A 21,668-nucleotide genomic window follows, 5' to 3' on the forward strand; every position below is an offset into this window, starting at 1 on the left:
GATCAGTCTGTCATGCTGTTACAAAATAGGTAGTTGGAAACTAAAAAGCCTAATCAGTCTCTGTACACATTAAAGGAAAAAAATGAATAAATGAGTGAAAGCAGATGTTCACACATAGAGCAAAAAAGGGTCACTGAATGGTGGGTCTGAAAGGGGGGAAGGGTTAAGGTAAGGTTAAGGTAGGGTTATCCCCTGTACAATCCAAAGAAGCTGCATTGTTTTGTTTTTCTTGCAGACGAATGCAAGGACTGTCCCTTCTATGGTGTGTGTCTGGTGGAACAGCTGAGTGCCCGCTGCTCTTGTGATCCCATCGAGTGTGACGGCACGTACAAGCCTCTGTGTGGGAAGGATGGTAACACATACACCAATGACTGTATGCGACGCAAGGCGGAGTGCCTGAGCAAGACCCCCATCGCCACCAAGCACCTAGGACCCTGTGGTGAGTAGAGCTGGAGACTAGGAAAGGGTGGGTGGTGACCTGGTGGTGGGGATTCCTCCTTCTTTGGCTTTCGCACGAACCAGTGCTGAATCCCTGTCTTGGTGTGTCTTTCTCTGTGTATTTGTAATCCAATTTCAGTCTGTTTTTCCTGTTGAAGAGTCTAGGCTGATGGTACGTTCGTCTGTACTTAAAACTTTCCTGAAAAGTATCTGAAACGGTTGGGTGATGTCCTCTGAGTGGGGGAGGGGTGGGGTGTACATTCAGAAAGGATGGGTGTGCCAAAAAACAAAAACGGTGCCTTCAATTCGTCACCCATTCACCTCCCATCCATCTCCTCAACCCTGTCACGCTTCATCCCAGCATCTCAAACAGACAACCAAAACGAAACGCCACCTTCATGTTTCATTCATCCGCCCTCCGTCTTCTACTCCTTCACTGGTGCCAGTCTTCCACTTCAGTGGCTTTTGTCGTTTTTTCCTCCCTTGTCTTTGTCTTTTTGTCTTGTGTGCTCTTCTTGCATAAAAAAAGCTATTCTTTCTTGTTTCAGTGCGTCAGTCAGTCTGTCTGTCTATGTCCATTTGGCCGGCTTCCCGGTTGTCTGGCTGCAGGTGGCAAGTGGGGTCACCCAGTGGGCGACCTCATCAAGCGGATTCTGAGGGGTGAAGCCCTTCCCCTCGCTCCGTGCGGACCTAACAGGAGGGGTCTTGTACTGCTGTCTTTTTCCTCTCACTCTTTCTGTCTCTCTGTGTGTCTTTGTGGCATTAATGTCTTTTCCTTCTGTTTACCCTCCTGCAAAGATGTGATCCCTGAGGTTGGAGAAGTGTCCCTCTCTCCTCTCTGTGTTTTATTTTCAACCTAACCTGCCTAACCGATGCATACCTCTGGTTAATCTCCTATTGCATGTTCAAAGTGCATGCCAGATCCCAACCTAACAGCTTCCCAAACAATCCCCCCCCCGCTCCATCAATCAGGATTGTGTCGTAAAAATCTTGCAACAATGCACCAAACCACGTGTAAGCATGACTCCTGCAGTAGGGCTGGAGTTCAGCTGCATTTTAATGAAACATTTTATATCCTACAAGGTCTTGAAAATATGATCATTCAGGTATGTGAGGATTTAAAATTCATTTCTGGATTGAACAGAAACCCAGTGAAGGGCTGGAGCTAAAAAGACACCTGACACAATGAAGTATATAGTAGCAGTAGTAGTAGTTCTGCTAGTAGTAGTAGTAATTATAGTTTAATCATATTTTACACAGCTTTTTTTAGAATGCGTCATTTAGCTAGAAAATTAACATTTTGTGCAAATCTGCATTTATGTCTTCTAGAACTGATGTTGCTAAATCAGAAAAATGAAGCCGCTCGATTTTGCTTTGGCATAGACACTGTCTAGCGGAGCGCATGTTAATTACACAGAGAACATCCTTAGTGAAAACATTAAAAGACTGAGGTCAGGGTGGCTTTGTGTAGGTAACACAAGAGGTTTCTCCTGTTGTATATCAGCTTCTTAACGGTCAACACCATCGCCACAACCCTGCCTATCCTTAACCATCCCCTTCACTTTAGTTTACTTGCTATAATTTCTCTGTTAAGCTTAAACCGTCTCACGGTGGCACAGATATTGTGAAAAATAAATGATTTTCAAAACATTAAACACTGTAATTGAACAAAATCCGATTTAATGCGGAGCTGCCCCATATCAACATTCTTGCTGGTGAAAGTCTGCCAGCTGAATGTATTGTGAATTGCTCTTTGTTAATAAAAGAAGAATGAAGAGATTTGTTAGCCTCTAAGCTTAGTGAGCCAACCTTAAGCTGCATACACTTCATTCAAGGTTCGGTGTGTAAAGCAGGTTGGCAGGATTTCAACCGATATCATAAGATGTTCAAGGCCCATTCTGTTCTCGGCACTGACACGCTCTGTCTAGCGTGTTTCCTCGTGTTAAGGGGCTGATTTAAAGGGTTGATTCACCCAAATTAAGATGACATCTGTTTTAAAGCTGTAGCGCAGAATGCAACGATATTTTTAATCATGTGTCATTTACGTGTCCGAGTGTCTCTGTGATCATTTTTAGAGGCGATTTGAAGACCTCGTCTTGAGTTAATCTTTTTCAGAGTCAGGGTTTTTTTTTGCTCTTTCCCATCACAACGCTGATAGCCCAGCATGCGTGATAAAGCTGGAGTAATCTGCTCATGCTTTTCGGTGTGACATTACCTCAAACAAGAAATCCGCCCAACAGACGCGTTGTGTAATCACGTTCAGAGTTGCTGTCCGCATTTTTATTGTTGTTGCGACAGAGGCCGATAAAACGAGAGAAATCCGTCCATCCTCTAGGCACTGGGGCGAAGCTGAATACCAAAGTTATCTCCAGTCGTCAGCGTCAGGAGACACCAAAACTCATTTGCATTATTCGGCCGTCTGAGCTGTGAATAAATTAAATAGTGGAAATGGCAGCGGGAGCGCTTATATATTTTGCTCTGTTTCATTATTTCTGGCAAATGCTGCCTCAGTTCAGCCCCCTCCCCTCCCTCGTTTGTTTCGCTATTTTTTTTTTTCTCCCTCCTCGCTCTTCATCCTTTCCTCCCTTCCACTGCGCATCACAGCCGTCAGCGGATGGTAGTATGTTTCTTTAATGCATTTTTATTGACATTTGCATATTTTTCAAAACAGAGCGCCACAAACGCCACCGCCCCCCGATACGGTTTTAATTAAACATCAAAAGAGGCAAGCCTAGGTGCCCACTGAGACTGTTGGTTTAGTCAGACAGATGATATGCATGCAAGGAGTGTGTGTGTCGGTGTTTCCATGTGTTTAATCACATTAGAACTCTTTCTCTTAATTTTTCTTTTTCTTTCTTTCTTAAATGAAACTATATTCAACCTTGTAGCGTGTAGATCTCTCACTGTAAAACAAAAAAGATTCACCTGACACTTGCAGCCATGACAGTACTGTCAAAGGTCAAATCAGAATGAGAGCTGTGTCAAACAGTCCCACGTACTCAGTTGCCCACCATGTCAAGATTATAGGCAAAGTTTCATGTATCTGATCAATTAAATGAGTGGTATTTAATAATTTTTGAGCTTTTTCATTTCATTCTCTTGTTTCACTGGTCGAGTTGTGGGTTAGGTGGAGTGATCGATCACTCTGCCAGCTGTCAAACGGATGAAATTCTCCAGTTTTGACACAGTCGTAAATCTCTTCTCATGTGGGTGACAGCCCTTAATGTCACCCCTCCCCTGCCGGTACTCACCCCCACAATGGATTGTGCTGTAAAGAAACCCAACATGTCTATAACGTCCTGACGGCTGTCCTCCCTAGGGGGAAAAAACCCCCAAATTGATTGATATCCAAACCTTCAATTTAGAGATGAAGACACCACGTGACGTTTAGCTGATTTACTTAAGTCCAGACAGAGTCACAAATCTTCCAGATGTCTGTAAACACGCGAATGACTTTTGCTGGAAATGAATCAGAGTAGACTGCTGGGAAGGAGGACGGACAGGTCAGCAGCCTTGGAAACATAAGAGTCGTTTGGCACCAACAGAGGAAAAGATCTATCAACTTTTAAAGAGGTTCAATTATTTTATTTACTGGACTTTGTGTGACTTATTCATAGACCAGGTTGCTGTTCTACAGTACACACACACAGTTTTAATAGCAGGTTAAAACATAATTGCAACCCCGATGTGCAGTCGAACTTGCCTTCATCCGACGTTTGAATAAAATGCAAGAAAATGTCTGCAGTGGTTAATTTGAGATTGATTGTAAATCTCCACAGATGGCCTCTATTAAGTGTTTCACACTACACAAGAATATTTTTAGGCTAATGCAAAGAAATCCTGTTTTTCTTCCCCTCTGTCCTCTATGATGTCAGCACAGCAGGCTATCGGCAGAAACTAAGCAAGGAAGTGTGCATGTAGCGTGGTCCGTTGTTGCAGAAATGTTCTTGTATTTTCAGCTATATTTAGAGGACCGAGCAATGATGGGAGACTCTTTGATGTTTGAGTCTATTGTATTCTGATTCTATAAAATTTCCCCATTGATGAAGGTGATATGAAATAACAGAGCAACTTAAAGTGCTAGCTCCTGTATTTATGAAGGATATTTGCTATGCCTTTCTGCCAAAAAAGACACTGAGTCAATCTGAAGCTGAAAACCAAAAAAGCAACACGAGACAGCCCATTAATTGGAAGAAAATATCTTTTCAACAACTTTTTTTCCCCCACATGAATGATTGTGCTTGTTAAAATGCCTTTAAAAAAAGGAATCTATTTATTTGATATGAGGGAACCAGACTGTGTGTAAAATTAATTACTTTTGCAGTGAAAATGCATAATTAAATCTTTGCCTTCTCTCCTCTATCTTGGCCCAAAGTTGCGCTGCAGCTTACTTCCTGCCCAGCGGGCATGCTATTTTGGTGCATATTCAGTAGTAATCGATGGAAAAGACTACAGGAGTGCATAGCTGCTCACCACAGGTCCCTGGAGCCCGTTCATGTACTAGCCTCACGTCTCGTATTAACAGAATACGAAGTAGAGACGGCCCTCTGAATTGGTGGTTATGTTGTTCATAAAACAAAAATACAAGCAGCAGTGTTGCTTTTTAGCACATAAAGGAGGATGATTCAGTAAAATCAGTAACACAAGACAGCCTATTAGAAACACACGCACACATAAACAAGGAGTGAACAAATGAAGGAGCTGGTTTTGAGGACACAAAATCTTTATCCGCGGCTCTTTTGTCATTTCGTGTGTACACAGCTGTGTGCGAGAGAGCGCTCACAATCACAAGTGCAGGAAAGCTCACGCAAGTGCAAGTTGCTTGAAATGTGTTGCCTGTCGCCTCTGGAGGTTAACACAAAATCACTCAGTGGAAGACACATTGTCATTGACAAAGAGCTCTGCAAAGCAGGAAAGAAAAAATCTGTCACCTTAGGTGTCAAGACTTTGTGCAGAATATTTTATCATTTGCATGTTTATTTGATGAGCATCTCCCCCCTGCGCGTTTGTGATTGGACTAACAAACAGTCGCAAAGCCTGAGTGTGTAAGTCAGCCTGAGATCACCAGTGCTGTTATTGCTAATCAAGTTAATTAGAGGAAGTGCCGCGGGAGCCTGATTGACGGCAGCTAGGGACCGCCGGTCCACTTACTGCGGCCCGCAGGCTGTCATTGAGCAGAAATTGCAGAGAAATGTGGGTCAACGGGGTGTCAGGAGTGACTTGAGGCGGGCTTGGTGTTCCGTTGGGGTGTGATCAGCCATGCAGTTCTTTCAATTTCAACAGTTTTCTTTTCATTTTTTAAAAAATGTCTTCCTAGGCCTTCCTCGTGCTGTAGCTCCTGATTTGATTGGAGATGCAGTAAGTGAAGCGAACTGGTGTGCCGTTTTTTTCTTTACTTTTTTAAACTTCCTGCAACATACACACCCTAATGACTAGATCACCACCTTTTTTGGATTAGACCAACAATATTTGCGTATCATCTCATCTCTGACGGATATATGTCAAAAGATCAGGGGATCCCAGCTTGTGTCCCCTCCCCGTGTTATTTTTGCTCGTCTCTATTTTGAAGAGCAACACATTCTTAGTTGTACAAGCACAAAGAGGCTTCGACTCACCTCCTGCCTGTGATAAGTATTCAGTGGTAGACAGACACAGCCTGCGGGTATGCCTTTTGCTGTATGCTAATATAGCCTTTTCTCTGCACCTCCCTCTCCCTCGACTAATATGATACATAAATGTTTTTAATGTGAGGGAGGTAAAGGGAGTCGGATCAAAGCCCTGGCAGTGGAGACACACAGAAGGCGGGATTTTGCTGCAGATTGGCTGCACCCTATTGGAATCCTGTGTTGTAATGGGTTGCAGTTGTAGGTGATTATTCCTGCCAGTTGGCCACTGCAAGCATCACCTGGATTACACTGATTCACTGCCCTGCATAATATAGGGAATGATTTGGAATTGCACACAGACCCGAGGGGGGAAAAGTCCAATTAACATATGTATGAGCTGAGCGGAGATGGGAGGAAACGCTCGCCAAAATAATCTCCCAGCATTTCAGCGACATGTTACGGTGGGGTTAACAGTGTGGGCCCGCTCACTGCAGCAGCCACAGTCACAGCTGAGTCTGACCGGAGCGCGCCGTGCCATCGCGCAACCTAACAAGGAGCCGTTAAGCTTTATAAGCAGCACTGTGGTGTCCTTGGCACTTTATCTGTCATATAACTCCACTAAGTGGGCAATAATAAGACTTCAGGCAGACAGGTAAGCAATCAGGGAATCAGAGGAACGTGTCCTCTCAATATTTGACGTGGCCTGCTAGTGACACTGCGGCCTAACCCGAAGTAATCCCCTCCTGAGTCCTGAAGTGGAGGCATGCTATTAAAATACCACACTAATTAAAATGGATAAATTTACATGCCTCCTAGCAGGAGAGGATACAGACTGAGGCGACACCCGGAATGTAAAGTCCTGTCAGCCGGTGTGGTAGTACAGAAACAGAGCAGATTACACACTAGCAAAGCTGAATCTTTGATTGGAGAAGGAAAAAAATAGAGAGAGGGAAAAGTATTCGTGCCTTTTTTCTTCTCCTTCCACTTTTCTCTATGGCCATGAGAGACAATTCACTGCACCTGCTCAGCCACTAAAACAATGCCTTGGCTACTGTGCTGTGTGTTTGGCACCTCCCATCTAACTGTCAAGCTAATTTTCGTGCATAAAACAGAACAGTTTAAAGCCAGAAACTATGGTGTATTCTGGACTTGCCTGAAAGAAGGACTGATACATGCATGAAGAGATGGATTTTTCTATTTGGGAGAAGACCAGAGAGCGAAAGAGAGCTGGAAAAGGCTTGTGAGCGACCAAGCTTAGGCCCGCCATTTCAAAGCTTCTCCCTGCATCCAAGGGAAAGTAAAAAGACAGCTTCAGTTATTTTTTTTAACTGTGTCACAAGATTCTTTTTACACTTGGGGAGATTGTCTTTTTTTTCACCCTCGTATATTGTCTCCAGTTAATAAATCAGGCAGAAATTTTGCCCCCCAGAGGTGGAGGATGATAAAAAAATAGTTTTGGAGGGGAATTCTTTCATCTTTTTTATGAGTGTGAAACAAAGAGAATGGGAGACAAAGGCCTTATCGGAGGCTGCAGTTGTGTTTTAGGAGCCCGTCCTTGGGAAGTGGGCTGGTGAACTTTAATGCAGGCCAAGGTTGTACAATTAAGCTCGGATCACAAGCGTACAACGGTTACACGCACTTGGAGACACACACACACAGACACAAGGCGTTGAAATGAGATCACAGGGAATCAATTGTTTTTGAAGCGGCACCGAATTAAGCAGCATTGAGCAGCTTTCATATTTATGTGGCACCTCCGAGCTCTTTTGAAAAGCCAGCTCGCCTTCCCAACGCAGAAATCAATAACGGTGTTTCACCCTTTAATCTGAAACACTCACCCTCGGAAATGAGAGCGCCCACGCTCGAGATCGGGAAAGATTTGCTCAATTACAGTTGTGGGAAAACAGTAGGCGGTCGTGGACAAACTATGTTACATCTGCTCTCATTTTTATTTTAATATCTGCACTTCAGCTCAGGAGTGATCATAATTCAGACAGATGAGCCAAACGATCTGTCTTATGTAGATAACACTGATCTTTATCCCACATACCCCCTTTCTTTCATCAGAGTGCAACAAGCTAATTGCCACCGTCTGCGTTATCAGTTCATAATTCCCCCCCCCCCCCCGTGTTAGCGCTACGAGTTGAGGCTCAGCTGAATATCCCTGAGCTGATAAATGAATCATGGGGCTTCGCACATGCCAAGTCAGCCCCCCACCCACAACACCCCCGTGTTGCCATCTAATCCCATAATGGTCTCAATAATGATGGAGCCATGGGTGGCGTCATTACAAAGGGCAGTTTCCATGACAGCACCTCTACTCATCTAACCAAAGCTCACAAGAAAGGTGGCACAGAAGGAGGAAGCAAGTTTTGTTTCGCTTTGGTTGTGTAACGGCACCACTTTCCATTTCAACCACGGCTTCTCATCAGAAACTATTTGATGCCTCCGTCTGCGTTTTCCTCTAATCTGCAGACACACCACATTTAGCAGAGGGATCCGTTCCTCATGCGTGAAACTTTCTAAATGAAAACCACTACGGCGCCAGGCTATCATCTTTCGTTCGCTCTCGATACCGGAGTGCGCACCATCCCACCTAAGGCCTCAATCTTCCGACCGTCGGGACGAGCCGGCAGCGCTCGCGCACGTATGCCGGCGCCCCCAACTCAGAGAGCACACGATGCCATATAATATTTTCCCTGCTACATAAAACTTTAAAGAAGTGATGGGATGGGAGGCTGTGATCAAAGCGTTGTTCACCCCCATTTTTTTCGTCGGGTTTTCACTCTGTTCTGATCAAGTCAGGTTTTATCGGCCCCGGCCTACACCCATCTGCCGCTACCAGAACCATGGGTGCAAAATCCTGTCCTCGTTTTAATGAAGTCATGCTGGAGTTAGCGTGTGAGGAGAAAAGACTGAGGCAGACACCTCTCTCTGATGTTCACATTTCATATCTGCCTCTGCCCAGGAGCTTGGCTTTTTTGAATTATTAAGCAGAGGGCTCTTTCTTCTTTTCGCCTATTTCTTTCTCTTTTTAATTCTCTCACTCTCTCAAAAAGCAAACTCTATCCCTGGTGCTCTTCCTTTTCTTGCTCCTGCATGTCAGTTCAACCAGCTTTGGCTGAAGCAGTGGCTCTCACTGAGATGCAAATGGCAGCCTTTGAAGGGGCACACTGGGAACGTCAATTAATCCAGGCGTTTACGCGCGGGAAGAAAAAAAAGGCAGTGCAACCATTGTTCGTAGGCTGTTTCATCTCTATTGTGCTACAGGGACATGTTTTTATCCACTGTCCTCGTGCCTCCGGATTCCGTGGACTCTTCAAAGATTCAGGATACATCAGGATAGGTACAAAGGCAAGGAAATGACATAGGAAAGTAAGGAAGTTGAGGTGACACAGGAGTAGGGCTGCATTGCATATTCCATCATATCTCTGTTTCTCCCTAAACCCTTTCTAACACAAAAACCGGCGCTTCTATTTGTAGCGATATTCTAACTTACCTCACTATCACCTGTGCTCTTTTGCAACCCCAGACTTCTCTCCAACCTCAACTTTATATTCTCCCCGACCACTAAGGCTGTACTGTTTGCTACCATGCCTCTAACTGTGATCTCTGTCTCTTGGGTGGTCGGCCTTCAGATCTCAACATACCGAGCCCGTGCTTGCATGTAGCGTGCAGTCACGGGGCAGAGTGTGTGGTCAAGAACAACGAAGCGGTGTGCGAGTGTTCCGAAGCCTGCCCGCAAACGTCCGACCCAGTGTGCGGATCCGACGGCCAGACCTACGGCAGCCCCTGCGAGATGCGATTGATGGGTTGTGCGCTGCAGAAGGAAATCAGCATCCAACACAAAGGACCCTGCGGTGAGTACTCACTGTCACAAAACCCAAATATAAAAGTGGTTGCATCTCAGTAATGAATTTCAAATTAACGTCATGCTCGTACGGTCACATTGCCCCATGCAGTCGGCTATAGTGAGGAGACATGACTGTGAAATGCTGTGAATCATAGCTTACAGACATGGAAGGATCTCGGAATATGATTTAGCAAATTAATTAATAGCACCACAATGCGGAGAGGCAAAATTATAATCCACAGACGTTAACAATTAACACACATAACTTTATATTCATGTGTGACCCCACTGGGAGCCGTTTCAAATCCAGCAAAGGCAAATCAATACTTAACACACTGATGAATTTCATGATCCCTTGTCCATTACTGTTTATCTGTTCCTCTGTGCTCATCATCAGCCCTTCTATAGCAACACCACAACTCCAATTTGCCTGTTTTGACCTTTAAGTGAAGATGCACTTTGCTTTTGATGAAACAGAGCACGGTGCATATTTTTCTGTAATTGGCTACATGAGTCACTTGGCTTTGTCTTGCACTGGTGGAGTATCAGCTAGTCATTAGTATACCAGCAACAGCGGAGCTTCAAGTGGTAAAAATATCTCTATACCCACTATGCTGGCACACAGCCATATGGACAGGTTTTTGCAGCTTGGTAAAGCCACTCAGTGAGTACTCTGTGGCATAATGCCATTTTGCAACACCAATTTTCCCATGGACTCTAATTGGTTATTGAGTATTCTTGCTTGTCTACAATCAAGTCATTCGCTTTTTACTCAAACTGGGCAGAAGTACAGTGGCCAGACTGTCTGTGTAACTCAATTTTAATGCAATAGATTTTTTTTCCTGCATATTTTGACGACAGCAAAAGTCTGTTGGCCTCTGCAGTACTGTATTTGTGGATGAGATGTGCAGTTTCAAACATGATCAGTGCAGCACAATCAGTTTGCTCTTCGTGATCTAAAGTGTGAAAAGATTTTATGGTTGTTACTTATTTATTTATTTTATTTTTTGCACAAAGGAATCAAAGTCTTTTAACAGAGTTCCTTTTATTTTAGAGTTTTATACTTAGAATGACAGAGTTAGTTCCTGGAGAGTTGCTATGTGGACTCTCTGCCTGCCTGCCTGTGTACTACATCTGTCATCCTCCCCTCCCAGCTTTCTCTTAATTGAACTCCAGCGTGTAAGGATGTATGCCGCAGAGAAACAGATCTAAAGCACTGTTCAGTTGGTGGGCAGGCACGTCAGTGCCACACCACAGGTAGACGGCTCGGAGTCCCTCCGCGGTAATGAATAGTCTTTATTTTAAAAAGCGAGAGGCAGGGCGAGCTGGCGGGGCTGAGGGACTCTTTGTGTAATCCAGCACTATGGATGGTTCTTGGCTCCCAGAGGAACAGGCCTGCGTCAGCGCAATGGTGCCATAAAAATGCTGAGGCATTGGCTTGCCAAGCGCGAGCCAGCCGAGAAATGATGGCGATGATAATGTGGGTTATTTCTGGGCTGTTTGCACAGCTTTACTGGGCTTTTATTCAGCACCATAACAACTGACTGACTTAAGCTATTATCTCACCTAATTATCACCAGCTATTCCCTTCACTAATATACTATACAGGTTCACGAGGCAGAAAAGGAGAGAAACAATATGTGCTGCCTTCAGGTGCAGTCGGAAGAATAGGAATTAAGTGTTAAAGATATATGCACAGAAAGAAGGTGAATAAAATGCAAAAGTCTCGAGCCCCCACTCATTTCTTTTGATTTTATTTCCAAGGAGCCAGACCTTCTTATATATGTGTTTTTCTTTATCAGTAATTCTCCAGAAGCTCTTTCGTCATTTTTATTTGGACATTGGCTGTTTTTTCACACATTTTCAGTCCATACCTTGTACCTGACCATTTTCAGATAAGTGTTTTTTGCTTGTTAAGCCACTTTACACTGACTTATGAATCATTCAAACAAAAAAAAGCATTTTGTATTGACATCTCCTGCTATGATTTACTCAATTTCAAACCAAAAAGGCGATTACCAAAGAGTTATTATCTGACAGCTTTAACGACAAAAGAATAATTGGCAGGATTAAACAACTACAGTAGATCAATTGTAGCTAAAAGTCATGTCCTTAAGAAATAGGAAAACAATAAGGAGACATAGGAAACGATCCAAGATGCATCTGGACCTTCAGCTAATGCTCACCAAACCTTCATCAGAAATAGTCCCAGTGGAAGAGTGGCCATCAAGAAGCCACCTTTAAGTGAGGTAAACGGCGAGAAAAGGCTGAGATATGCCAAATTAAACAGGAGTTGGACTGAAAAGTGAAAAGTGGCAACAGATCTTATACATCAGGATATACATTACTGTACTGTACAGAGGAGGTCAGTAGAGAGGTGAGTGTCTACATTCATCTGTAAAACATGGTGTAACCTCTCTAAACAAAATGCCAGTGTAACTGCCAGTAAAAGCATACCTGGAAAGAAAAGAAAACCCACAGTGGAACACTATCAGTCATGTACTGGCCTCCCCAGAGCCTAGACCTCAACATTAATGAAGCAATGTGGGATCATCATGATAGAGAATGGAACAAAAGGCAGCCAAGATCCAAAGAAGAGCTTTGAATGTCCTTCAGGAAGCCGGAAGAACTATTCCTACTTAAAGACATTACAGAAAGTCTACATAAGAGAGTTCAGGCTGAGTTGAATAATAAAGGTGGTCATACCAAATATTAACTTTCAGCCTCATTAGAACTGTAAAACCTCAAACTTTACTGTTGCCTTACTTTGTGTATTTCCATGTGTATTTGAATTTGTTTGAATAAATCGGTGCACCTGTTTCCCATTTTCCTAACAAAATATAAAGAGATGAGGGGCGGCAGTACTGCTGGTCTTTATATTATTTCATTTATATGATTTCCCGAACACTCACCAAGGAAAGGATGCATTTGTTTACTGTTGCCGTTTTGTTATTTCCATCCAAATGCTCTATAGTGTGTACGCTGTCATATTTATGGCTGCCAGGCTCAGAAGTAGGAGCTTAGGTGAAGCTGTGAGGGTAGCAATAGTGTAACGGGTGAGGGAAGTGCCACAACAGGGAACTTAACTGTGTATGTGTGTGTGTGTGGGCAGCTTATTGCCTCTCATGGGCCCAGACATAATTTCATTTCTATCCCTCCGGCCTGGAAACATAGTGGTTATCTATATGGCTCAGGTGCAACCTGATAGCAATATGAGTGACATTTGTTATTATTCAGAGATTTTTCCTCCTCCTGCATTGGAGTGGCGGGCCACCTTGTAACAGGGGCTGGAAGAGGTACACTTGGTTAATAGACCCCCCAGCTGGATATCAGTCACCCCAGGAAAAAAGCCCATTCATGCTGACTACCCAAACAGATGAGAGCAGAGGTGCCTGAATCATTTGAGAAACAGAAATAACAACTTCCCCTTTTTTCACCCACAGGTGTTGGAAATGATATTCTCAGTTGAGTAAGAAATATAGGTCACAGAGGCAGCCTGTGAGAAAAAAATGAGAGAATAAAAGAGGGCAGAGGGAAAGAGGGAGGAGAATGTGATAAATGTTCATAGGAAAGGAGATGGAGGTAAATAAGATGATGAGGCGCAAAGAAAGTGGGGGGCAGAGTTAATAGTGTACTGGCCAGGCATGCTTCAACAGGGGAGTTGTTATCACCCAGGCATGTTCACAAGCCTTCAAAACACAAAGCAACATGCTTCTTTCTGTTTAATCCTGAGGTACTACTCCTCCCAGACCCCCTCAGCTGCAGTTCAGGTGTTCCCCAGTAAGGATATCCAAAAAATGCTGTAAAGCTGGAGGGTCTTTGTTGTGGTTTTTTATGTTCAATGAGTCAGTTCTTTATGTTTTCAAGGACACTTTTCTACCAACCCGCTCCTGTTCCTCCTTCTCACCTTCAGCTCCACAAACACTTTGTCCAAACACAGCAGCACAAACTGTCAAAGTGCAAAGTTGCTAACATCAGATCTCTGGGACTCCAAGGGGACCTTGACAAAATATTAGCAGGTCCTCATTCAAAGGAAGAAAGGTTTTCTTTGATAGTTAAAGACATGCGTGAGGATATTATGAAACCCTGATTCCAAAAAAGTTTGGATTCCATGTTATTAAAACGTTAATACAAACTGAATGCAATGATTTGCAAATCTCATAAACCAATGATTTATTCACAGTAGAACATAGAAAACACATTCAATGTTTAAAATGTTCCATTTTACTATTTCATGAAAAATATTAGCTCATTTTGAATTTGATGGCGGCTGCAGGTCTCAAGATGGTTTGTATATGGGCAGCAAAAGGTTGGAAAAACTAAGTGGTACTAAAAAGAAACGGCTAGAGATACATTTTACAATGGATTAGGTTAACTGGCAATATGTCTGTAACATGACTGGGTACAAAAAGAGCATCTTAGAGAGTTTCTCAAAAATAAAAGGTGGCCACAGGTTCACCAGTCCGGAAAAAATGACATATACAAACTTCAAAATAACATTTGTCAATGTAACATTGTAAAATCTTTGTATATCTCAAAGTCTAGGGCAGGGCTGTTGAACTCCAGGCCCCGAGGGCCGGTGTCCTGCAGGTTTTAGATCTCACCCTGGGTCAACACACCTGAATCAAATGATTAGTTCATTACCAGGCCTCTGGAGAACTTCAAGACATGTTGAGGAGGTAATTTAGCCATTTAAATGTGTTGGATCAAGGACACATCTAAAACCTGCAGGACACTGGCCCTTGAGGCCTGGAGTTTGACACCTGTGGTCTAGGGTATATTAAATCTGATGTTTCTGATAATCCGGAGAACTCTTTGTGCAATGGACAAGGAGCAAATTCAACATGTGAACTCCACAATCTTCAGGCCTTCAGGTGGCACTGTATCAAAAACAGACATGGAAATCACTGCCCAGGCTCAGGAACAGTTTGTTTTGGGTGCCACCGTAGCTCACTTGTTAGGCCATGCAACCATGTTCAACTTGACCTGGACCTTGCTCCCTGCCATGCCAGTATTACCGTTTTAGAGAGCACCTTCAGACGTCTTAGAAACATACTGTAGATTTCACATATGCCAAACTTGTGTACCCCAGCCAGAGTCTAGATTAAGCACACCTTATTGCCAGACTCATGGCAGACTTGCTCTGAATGGCGAACATTCTAACTCCCATGATCTGGGTGCCAGTGCTGCCTAAATGGTTGCCCAAATGTTATTAAGCATATCTAATGATCAGCCGATCTCCATACTCACAGCTGGCAGCTGTTTTTGGACCAGAGAATGGTGCCATCTTTGAGCCTTTATTGGCCTGAATCATTCTGCTGTAAAGGCAGAACTAATTTTAGCTGACTCTTAAGCTATTTAGTTAATATTTGTGTCAGGTTTTGTTTTGTTTTTTATCAGAACTCACACAAAAAGGCTTTAAAATATCTTACTTTGATCTTGAACAGTGTGTCATACTCTATATTTCTCTAGGTTCTTGCGCCTGAAAAGCATTTGCATGAGATGAAAGATCCCCTGTTGTAATATCTCCCATTCTTTATTGTCATGTCTGTGTTTCATAATGGCCAGCCAGACTTTTTACCTTAAATTTTGAACTTTTAATGGTTGCGAGGTTGCCTTGAGAAACCACTGAAACCCAGAAATGGTGATGACAGACTTGAAGACGACTGATTCAGAGATCAGACATGACAAAAAGTACACATCCTAACATTATCAGTAATGGCAACAATCTCCTCTCTTTTCCCGGCTCCCCTCCTCTTCTGTCTGTGATGCATGTTGTCTGGAGGATCAGGCAGTGCAGAGAGCCAGGTGCGAGGGCCAGGAGCTGATAAAGAAGCGAGGCTACTATCAGGACACAGGGCCTGATAAAGGACAACACTCACCACTTCCACTTCCTGATTTATAGCTGTCTCAGCCACAGAGGATCCACGACCACAGCAGTACACTTTTACTATGTTTTATGTTTATTTCCTTTTTGTCATAGAAAAGCTGTGCAGGGGAGATTCTTTTTTTCCTCGAGAGCAATGAAAATAATTGTTAAGTACTCTTAGCCATTAAATACTGACAAAAGCAATAATGGTACCTCAATATTCCACTCTTATGTGACACCCCATTGTGAAAGTATGGTGTGGTAATGTGGTGATTCTGCAAGATTGTGGAATCTGCAGGAATTTGCTCCCATCCTATAAACAAAATGCATCAGTCAGGTCAGCCACCGACACTGAGGTCTGGATTGCTGTGTGTGACCGAGATGATAGCAAGAGTATTGAACGGGTCTGTGCTGGTCAGGCCTTCAACAGCAAAATAGTGTAAAGGTCCTTCTGCAAAAAAAAAGTGACATGTTGGAAAAGGTCAGAGCAATCCAAAAACTGTTGCAACAAACTTGGAGCCTAAAATATGATTATAGAAAAATGTCATTGGGTGCCAAGGCACTCAGATGTCCCCAAACTCAAACTCAAGACAGAAGGCCACACTGTGAAAAATAGCCCCAGAGCAAAAGCACACATGAATTTAGCATAGACAGTTGCCCTGAATGTCCTGCTCGTGCAGTTTAATTTAAGCATGTCTTCATAGAGCCAATCATTCCACCTCCACAGAATGAAACGTTTGCTCCTACAGGCTCCCACAGGCCATTTACTGTACATAAAGTGCCACGTTTCTTGCCATATCCACTTCTAAGTGGATAGCTGTTAATCAAGAAAGCAGCGGATGCCCACACTAGATGGAGAGATGAAGGAAATGAATGGCTCTAAAAGAGTAATAAACAGATTAATAATGTGGAGGGTTCCAGCAGCCAGCCTTGCCTCTCTCAATTAGTGCTAAATCAGCAGTGGGTATTAGCCTGCCCCTAATTGAATGTGATAGTGAGCTGTGCTAATGCAATCCTGCCAGTGTAATTGGTGTCAGAGGAAAAGGTGTCTATACTACTAGCCTTTTCTGTGTATGAGGACTTGGATTCGCCTTCTCATTTGTTTCATGTCCCCATGAGGGCTCAGTCAGCACCCTGAGCCTGCCCTGCTGTTTCTTTTGAGGGAAACGTTGTCTCAGTCAATCAGTCAACAGATGAGCTAGATAAATCCTCTTTTGAAATCAAGGATTTCAAAAGCTCTCTTCGCTTTTTTTCTGGTAGCATCTGGCGAGAGAATACAGATGTTCTCAGCTTGATTCTGACTGAAAAGCGGTGGAAAAATAGCATATTTTGGGCCATATATAATTAGCCTTACAATCTTAAGGGAAAGCGTGATTTGTCACACTCAGTTGAGGCTAGTTCTTTTCAGCATCCGCTGCTGAGAAGGCTTCCCAAAAAATGGTGCTGGCACCATGCTTCCCCATAGGGATGGGAGTAGCCAATACCTGGCTTTCACTACTTACAACAATTGGTATTCCGGCCAAGGAGTTCAATTCTTGTCTCATCAGAGCAGAGAATCGTTTCCTTCATGCTTTCAGAATGATTTAAGTGTAATTTGGCAAACTCTAGCATGGCCCTCTTGTGGATTTTACTCAGGACTAGCTTCAGTTTCTGACCACTCTCATAAAGTCCTGATTGACTGAGTGCGGTTGGCCTTCTGGTAGCTTCATCTATTTTTGGTGACAATTTTCAAAGCTCATTGTGTTCAGCTATTTAGTTTCAGTTCCAGAAAGACTGGTTTTGGTTGGCTTGAAATTTCTTTAGTGATGGAACCCACTGTGCTCCTGGGAACTTCATGGACTTTAGCATCTTTTCTAAAATCCTCCTCCATGGATTTGTGCTGTGGTAGGGCTCTGTCTGGGAAGTTTTTTTTATTTCATGGCATAGTTTTTACCTCTGACATGCAGTAAACTTTAAATGGCATGTGTGCGGCTTTCTGTATTCTTTAATATCATGTGAATGTACCTCATGTACACTAATAAAGCTTTATACAAATTCCTCGTTTTCCCAGGAAAAATGGGAAAACTGGTTATTTCCTGTAGCTCTGAATAGTAAATAATGTTTGCCTTCATTCTCATGCCTTGATTCTCATGCTTAGTTCTTAGCATAATTTTGCATGAGAAAAATGCAACAAATGAGACATTTTTTTATTATGAGACATGGAGCACATATAAAATACAAATGTTCTTTTTTTTATCCATTTAAAAAACAGAGTTATTTTTCCATTTTTGTTCATTTCCATTGTTACCGTGTCCTTCTAAACACTAACCAAGAAGAAAGAGTTTTGATTTTAGTGGAATTTCTTTTAAAATATTCTTTTCATGTGTCACTCTACCCAAACTGTTTTAGTGTTCCTTTAGACGTTGGTGCCTTGTCTATTTATATAACAATGCAATGTGTCAGGAGTAACATAACTCTCCAGCCACTTTATTAGGCAAACCTGTTCAACTGCGTGTTAACACAAATATCTAATTAGCCAATCACACGGGAGCAACTCCAATTAGGCATGTAGACGTGTTCAAGACATCTTGCTGAAGTTCAAACTGACTTTGAAGGTGGCGTGTTTTTTAGTGGCAGACGGGCTACTGTGGGCATTTCGGAAATTGATTTTTCCACACAGTCATCTCTAGGGACAAAACATCGTTTGAATGAAGGTTTTCTGGTCAAAAATGCCTCGTCAAGACCGAGGCTACAATGTGCTTACCTCTACTGGGCAATGGAAAATTGGAAAAACATTAGCTGGTCTGATCAGTCTTAGTTTCTGGTGTAACATTCAGCAGTTTGGGTCACAATTTAGCATAAACGACAGAAAATCACAGCTCCACCCTGCCTTGTATCAATGGTTCAGGTTGCTGATGGTGGTGTAATACTTCTGTTGCACACTTTGACCCCTTTAATACCAACTGAGCATGATTTAAACACCGCAGCCTACCTGAGTATTGTTGCAGACCTTGTCCAACCATTTACGACCACAGTGTACCCAACTTCTGATGGCTGCTTCCAGCAGGATAACCCACCGTGTCACAAAGATCGAATCACCTCAAACTGGTTCCTTGAACACAAGTTCACTGTACTTCTAGATGGATTGGCCATCCTTTGAGACGTGGTGGGATGGGAGATTTTCATCACGGATGTGTAGCTGACAAATCTGCAGTCTATGTGCGATGCCATCATGTCTGTATGGACCAAAATCTCTGAGGAACGTTTCCATCATCTTTTTGAATCTATGCCACAAAGACTTAGGGCTGAAGCATCCAGTTCTGTGGTGTGTAATTAAGTGGGATCTCAGTACTCTGATTTTCCATCCTCTAGTAAGATTGAATTTTCCATATACTGAGCTTGTAAAGTAAAATATTTTTACTGGAAGTTTGAACTTTTTCCTGTATTGGCACAGTTTTGGTTTCTTTGCTTAGCACCTCACCAGTTTGGTCTCCAACATTTTCAAAATGAATGATAATGGGTGCGTCAAAGTAATTCAATTCAGCTGTATTTATACAGCGCCAAATCACAACACCAGTCACCTCAAGGTGCTTTATATTGAAAGGTAGACCCTACAGCAACGCATACAGAGAAAAACCCAACAATCGTATGACCCCCTGTGATATCAAAGTAACATATAGATGAATGACAGGACCCAGTGTTTCCAAGCAGAACATTATATCCTAATGTGATAATCAGTGTTATTCACTTCACGTCAGTAGTTTTAATGTTGTGGCTGAAAGACCAAATGACAAACCAACACTACTTTAAGAATCTGTAGTAGCCAGAAACTCATTCCCTCGCAACTTTATATTCACTTAAGTGATGTTTCAAGCATCATCAGAAAGTAAGATGAGCTGAAAAGCACTGCACTGCACTGCATTTGCATAATGATAACATAAGAGAATCAATTTTAAGTCTACCATACATTAATACGAGCAGTGTAAAAGAAACTAAATTCACCGTTTCTGTTAGAGTCAGACCTCAGCGCCAAGGTTATGTAATCCCACAGGAAGCACACATGCACAGACACACTTAACCATTTGTTTGCCTTCTTGTCCCCATCTAGATGAGGCCTGTGCCAACTGCTCTTTTGGGGCAATCTGCGATGCCCAGAGCAAGCAGTGTGTGTGTCCGTCAGAGTGTGTCAAGTCCTACCAGCCTGTGTGCGGCAGCGATGGTACCACCTACAACAGCGAGTGTGAGCTGCATGTGCGGGCCTGCAAACAACAGATGGACCTCCGAGTGGTCGGCCAAGGAGAGTGCAGTAAGTAATGCGTACATTTATGGAGAATATGTCTGGTAGTTACAGTATGTCATCTTCAGTGTGTCATTATTAGTATAAATATGAAGGACACATCAGCGATCTTAGCACAAACTGGTGATTTGATATTAGGCTAGGGAAAAAAGTGTGCAATGTTCATATGTGAAAGATTCATTTCTTTCCTCGGGCTCTGAGTTAAATATGGAAATGACATGTAAAAATAGTGCCCATCAGGAAGCTCATAAAACTGCAGGCACTTCAAATACAAGCAAACTTGTCAAACTGAATTCTCAGATGGGAAATTGCTCCAGCAGCATGTGCTGTATATGTTTTAAAAGTGGAATATATTACGAGGGGAAGCAGCGTGCATGACAAATAGAAAAAGGAAAAGAGAAATCCTGTTTAAAAATATATTCCAGAGATGACTTTGAATGTCCGTGTGGATCATATCCATCAAAATAACTCACCAGTCATGCTGTGGCCTGCCCCTCTGCTGTGTGTTTAATACAGAAACATGTGGCAACACTGTTTGTGCCATGGGTGCCCGGTGCGTCCAGAATAGGTGTGAGTGCCCGCCGTGCTCAGGCGAGCCCTACTCCCCGGTGTGTGGAAGTGATGGCACCACCTACGACAATGAGTGTGAACTTCGCAGACATTCCTGCACGCAGATGACGAGAATTGACGTGGCGAGGCTCGGCAGCTGCGACGAAGGTAGGAAATGGACTTTGAAACGGTGTAATTATCTTTATCAAGTGACCTGCGGTGCCGTATTTAGTCGTTTGTGGATTCGTAGCTGCGACGTCTGCGTCGGCTTAACACTGCAAAAAACATGAGGCGACAGCCGCGGTGTGTTTCTGTAAACAAAACCTGATAGAAATCCAGAAATGACTTCTGGGTGATTAAGCTCAGGTCAGCTGTACGTTTTCAACGCAGTGTTTTCATTGGCTGCTTGTCTGGCTGACTTTGTTCGCGAGCGTGCCTGTGCAACGTATGAGCTGCAGCTGTTTTTTGTTTATTGATCTCACCGCTTCCCCCCATTGCTCCTTGATGCCTCAATAAACTGAAACTAATTAATTGCAGACAGTTTTTCATTTGATATTTGGAACTTGTAGATGGCATCTCAAGCTAAATGCTTCCTGCATTAGAGGTAGCTAAAAATGAGGTAAGGGCTGAGTATAGATGACTGAAGTATATTAGAGCCTGAGAATATTATGTCTGCTAAAAAGATGATCTGTGAATTGTAGGCTGGTGATTACCGCATCTACTTTTACCTGAATTTGCAGCACGAGCTGTAATAGCACGAATTATTATGCTTGGCTTTTATTAGGAGGGGGGCTAGGTTGTGTTCGTTTGTGTTGTGACAGCTATGGTACACATTTTATCTAGCTCTTCTATTCAATTAGGCTTTTAAATGCGTGACCGATGGCACTTAATGTGAGTATCCCTCATTTCCATGCCTGTAGCTTTGTCATCGCTTCGCATTCTGAATAAATGAACTCTAATTCACCGTGCAGATCATATCTTGATCAGCGCTGACAGACTGAGGCGGGATATCACAGTCCCTCGCTCATCCCCTTCTTGGGGACAACTCTGGAGGGAGCAAAATGCCAGCCTCTGGTT

The 21,668-nt window shown here is 43.1% G+C and overlaps 1 protein-coding gene across 7 annotated transcripts in view; it reads left to right on the forward strand.

Annotated features, from left to right (window-relative positions):
* The window catches only part of agrn (agrin), a 259,295-nt gene that overhangs the window by 175,128 nt on the left and 62,499 nt on the right, over positions 1-21,668 (forward strand). For all 7 annotated transcript variants that reach the window (XM_084918149.1, XM_084918152.1, XM_084918151.1 and 4 more), the window contains 4 exons: positions 236-439; positions 9,683-9,904; positions 19,854-20,051; positions 20,559-20,759. In XM_084918149.1, coding sequence (XP_084774275.1) covers positions 236-439; positions 9,683-9,904; positions 19,854-20,051; positions 20,559-20,759 — 825 coding nt within the window. The remainder of the gene's footprint in view (positions 1-235; positions 440-9,682; positions 9,905-19,853; positions 20,052-20,558; positions 20,760-21,668) is intronic.

This window comes from Perissodus microlepis, chromosome 20, assembly GCF_051167445.1.
Source record: "Perissodus microlepis isolate ML-2025 ecotype Zambia chromosome 20, ASM5116744v1, whole genome shotgun sequence".
In the NCBI taxonomy this organism is placed as follows: Eukaryota; Metazoa; Chordata; class Actinopteri; order Cichliformes; family Cichlidae; genus Perissodus; species Perissodus microlepis.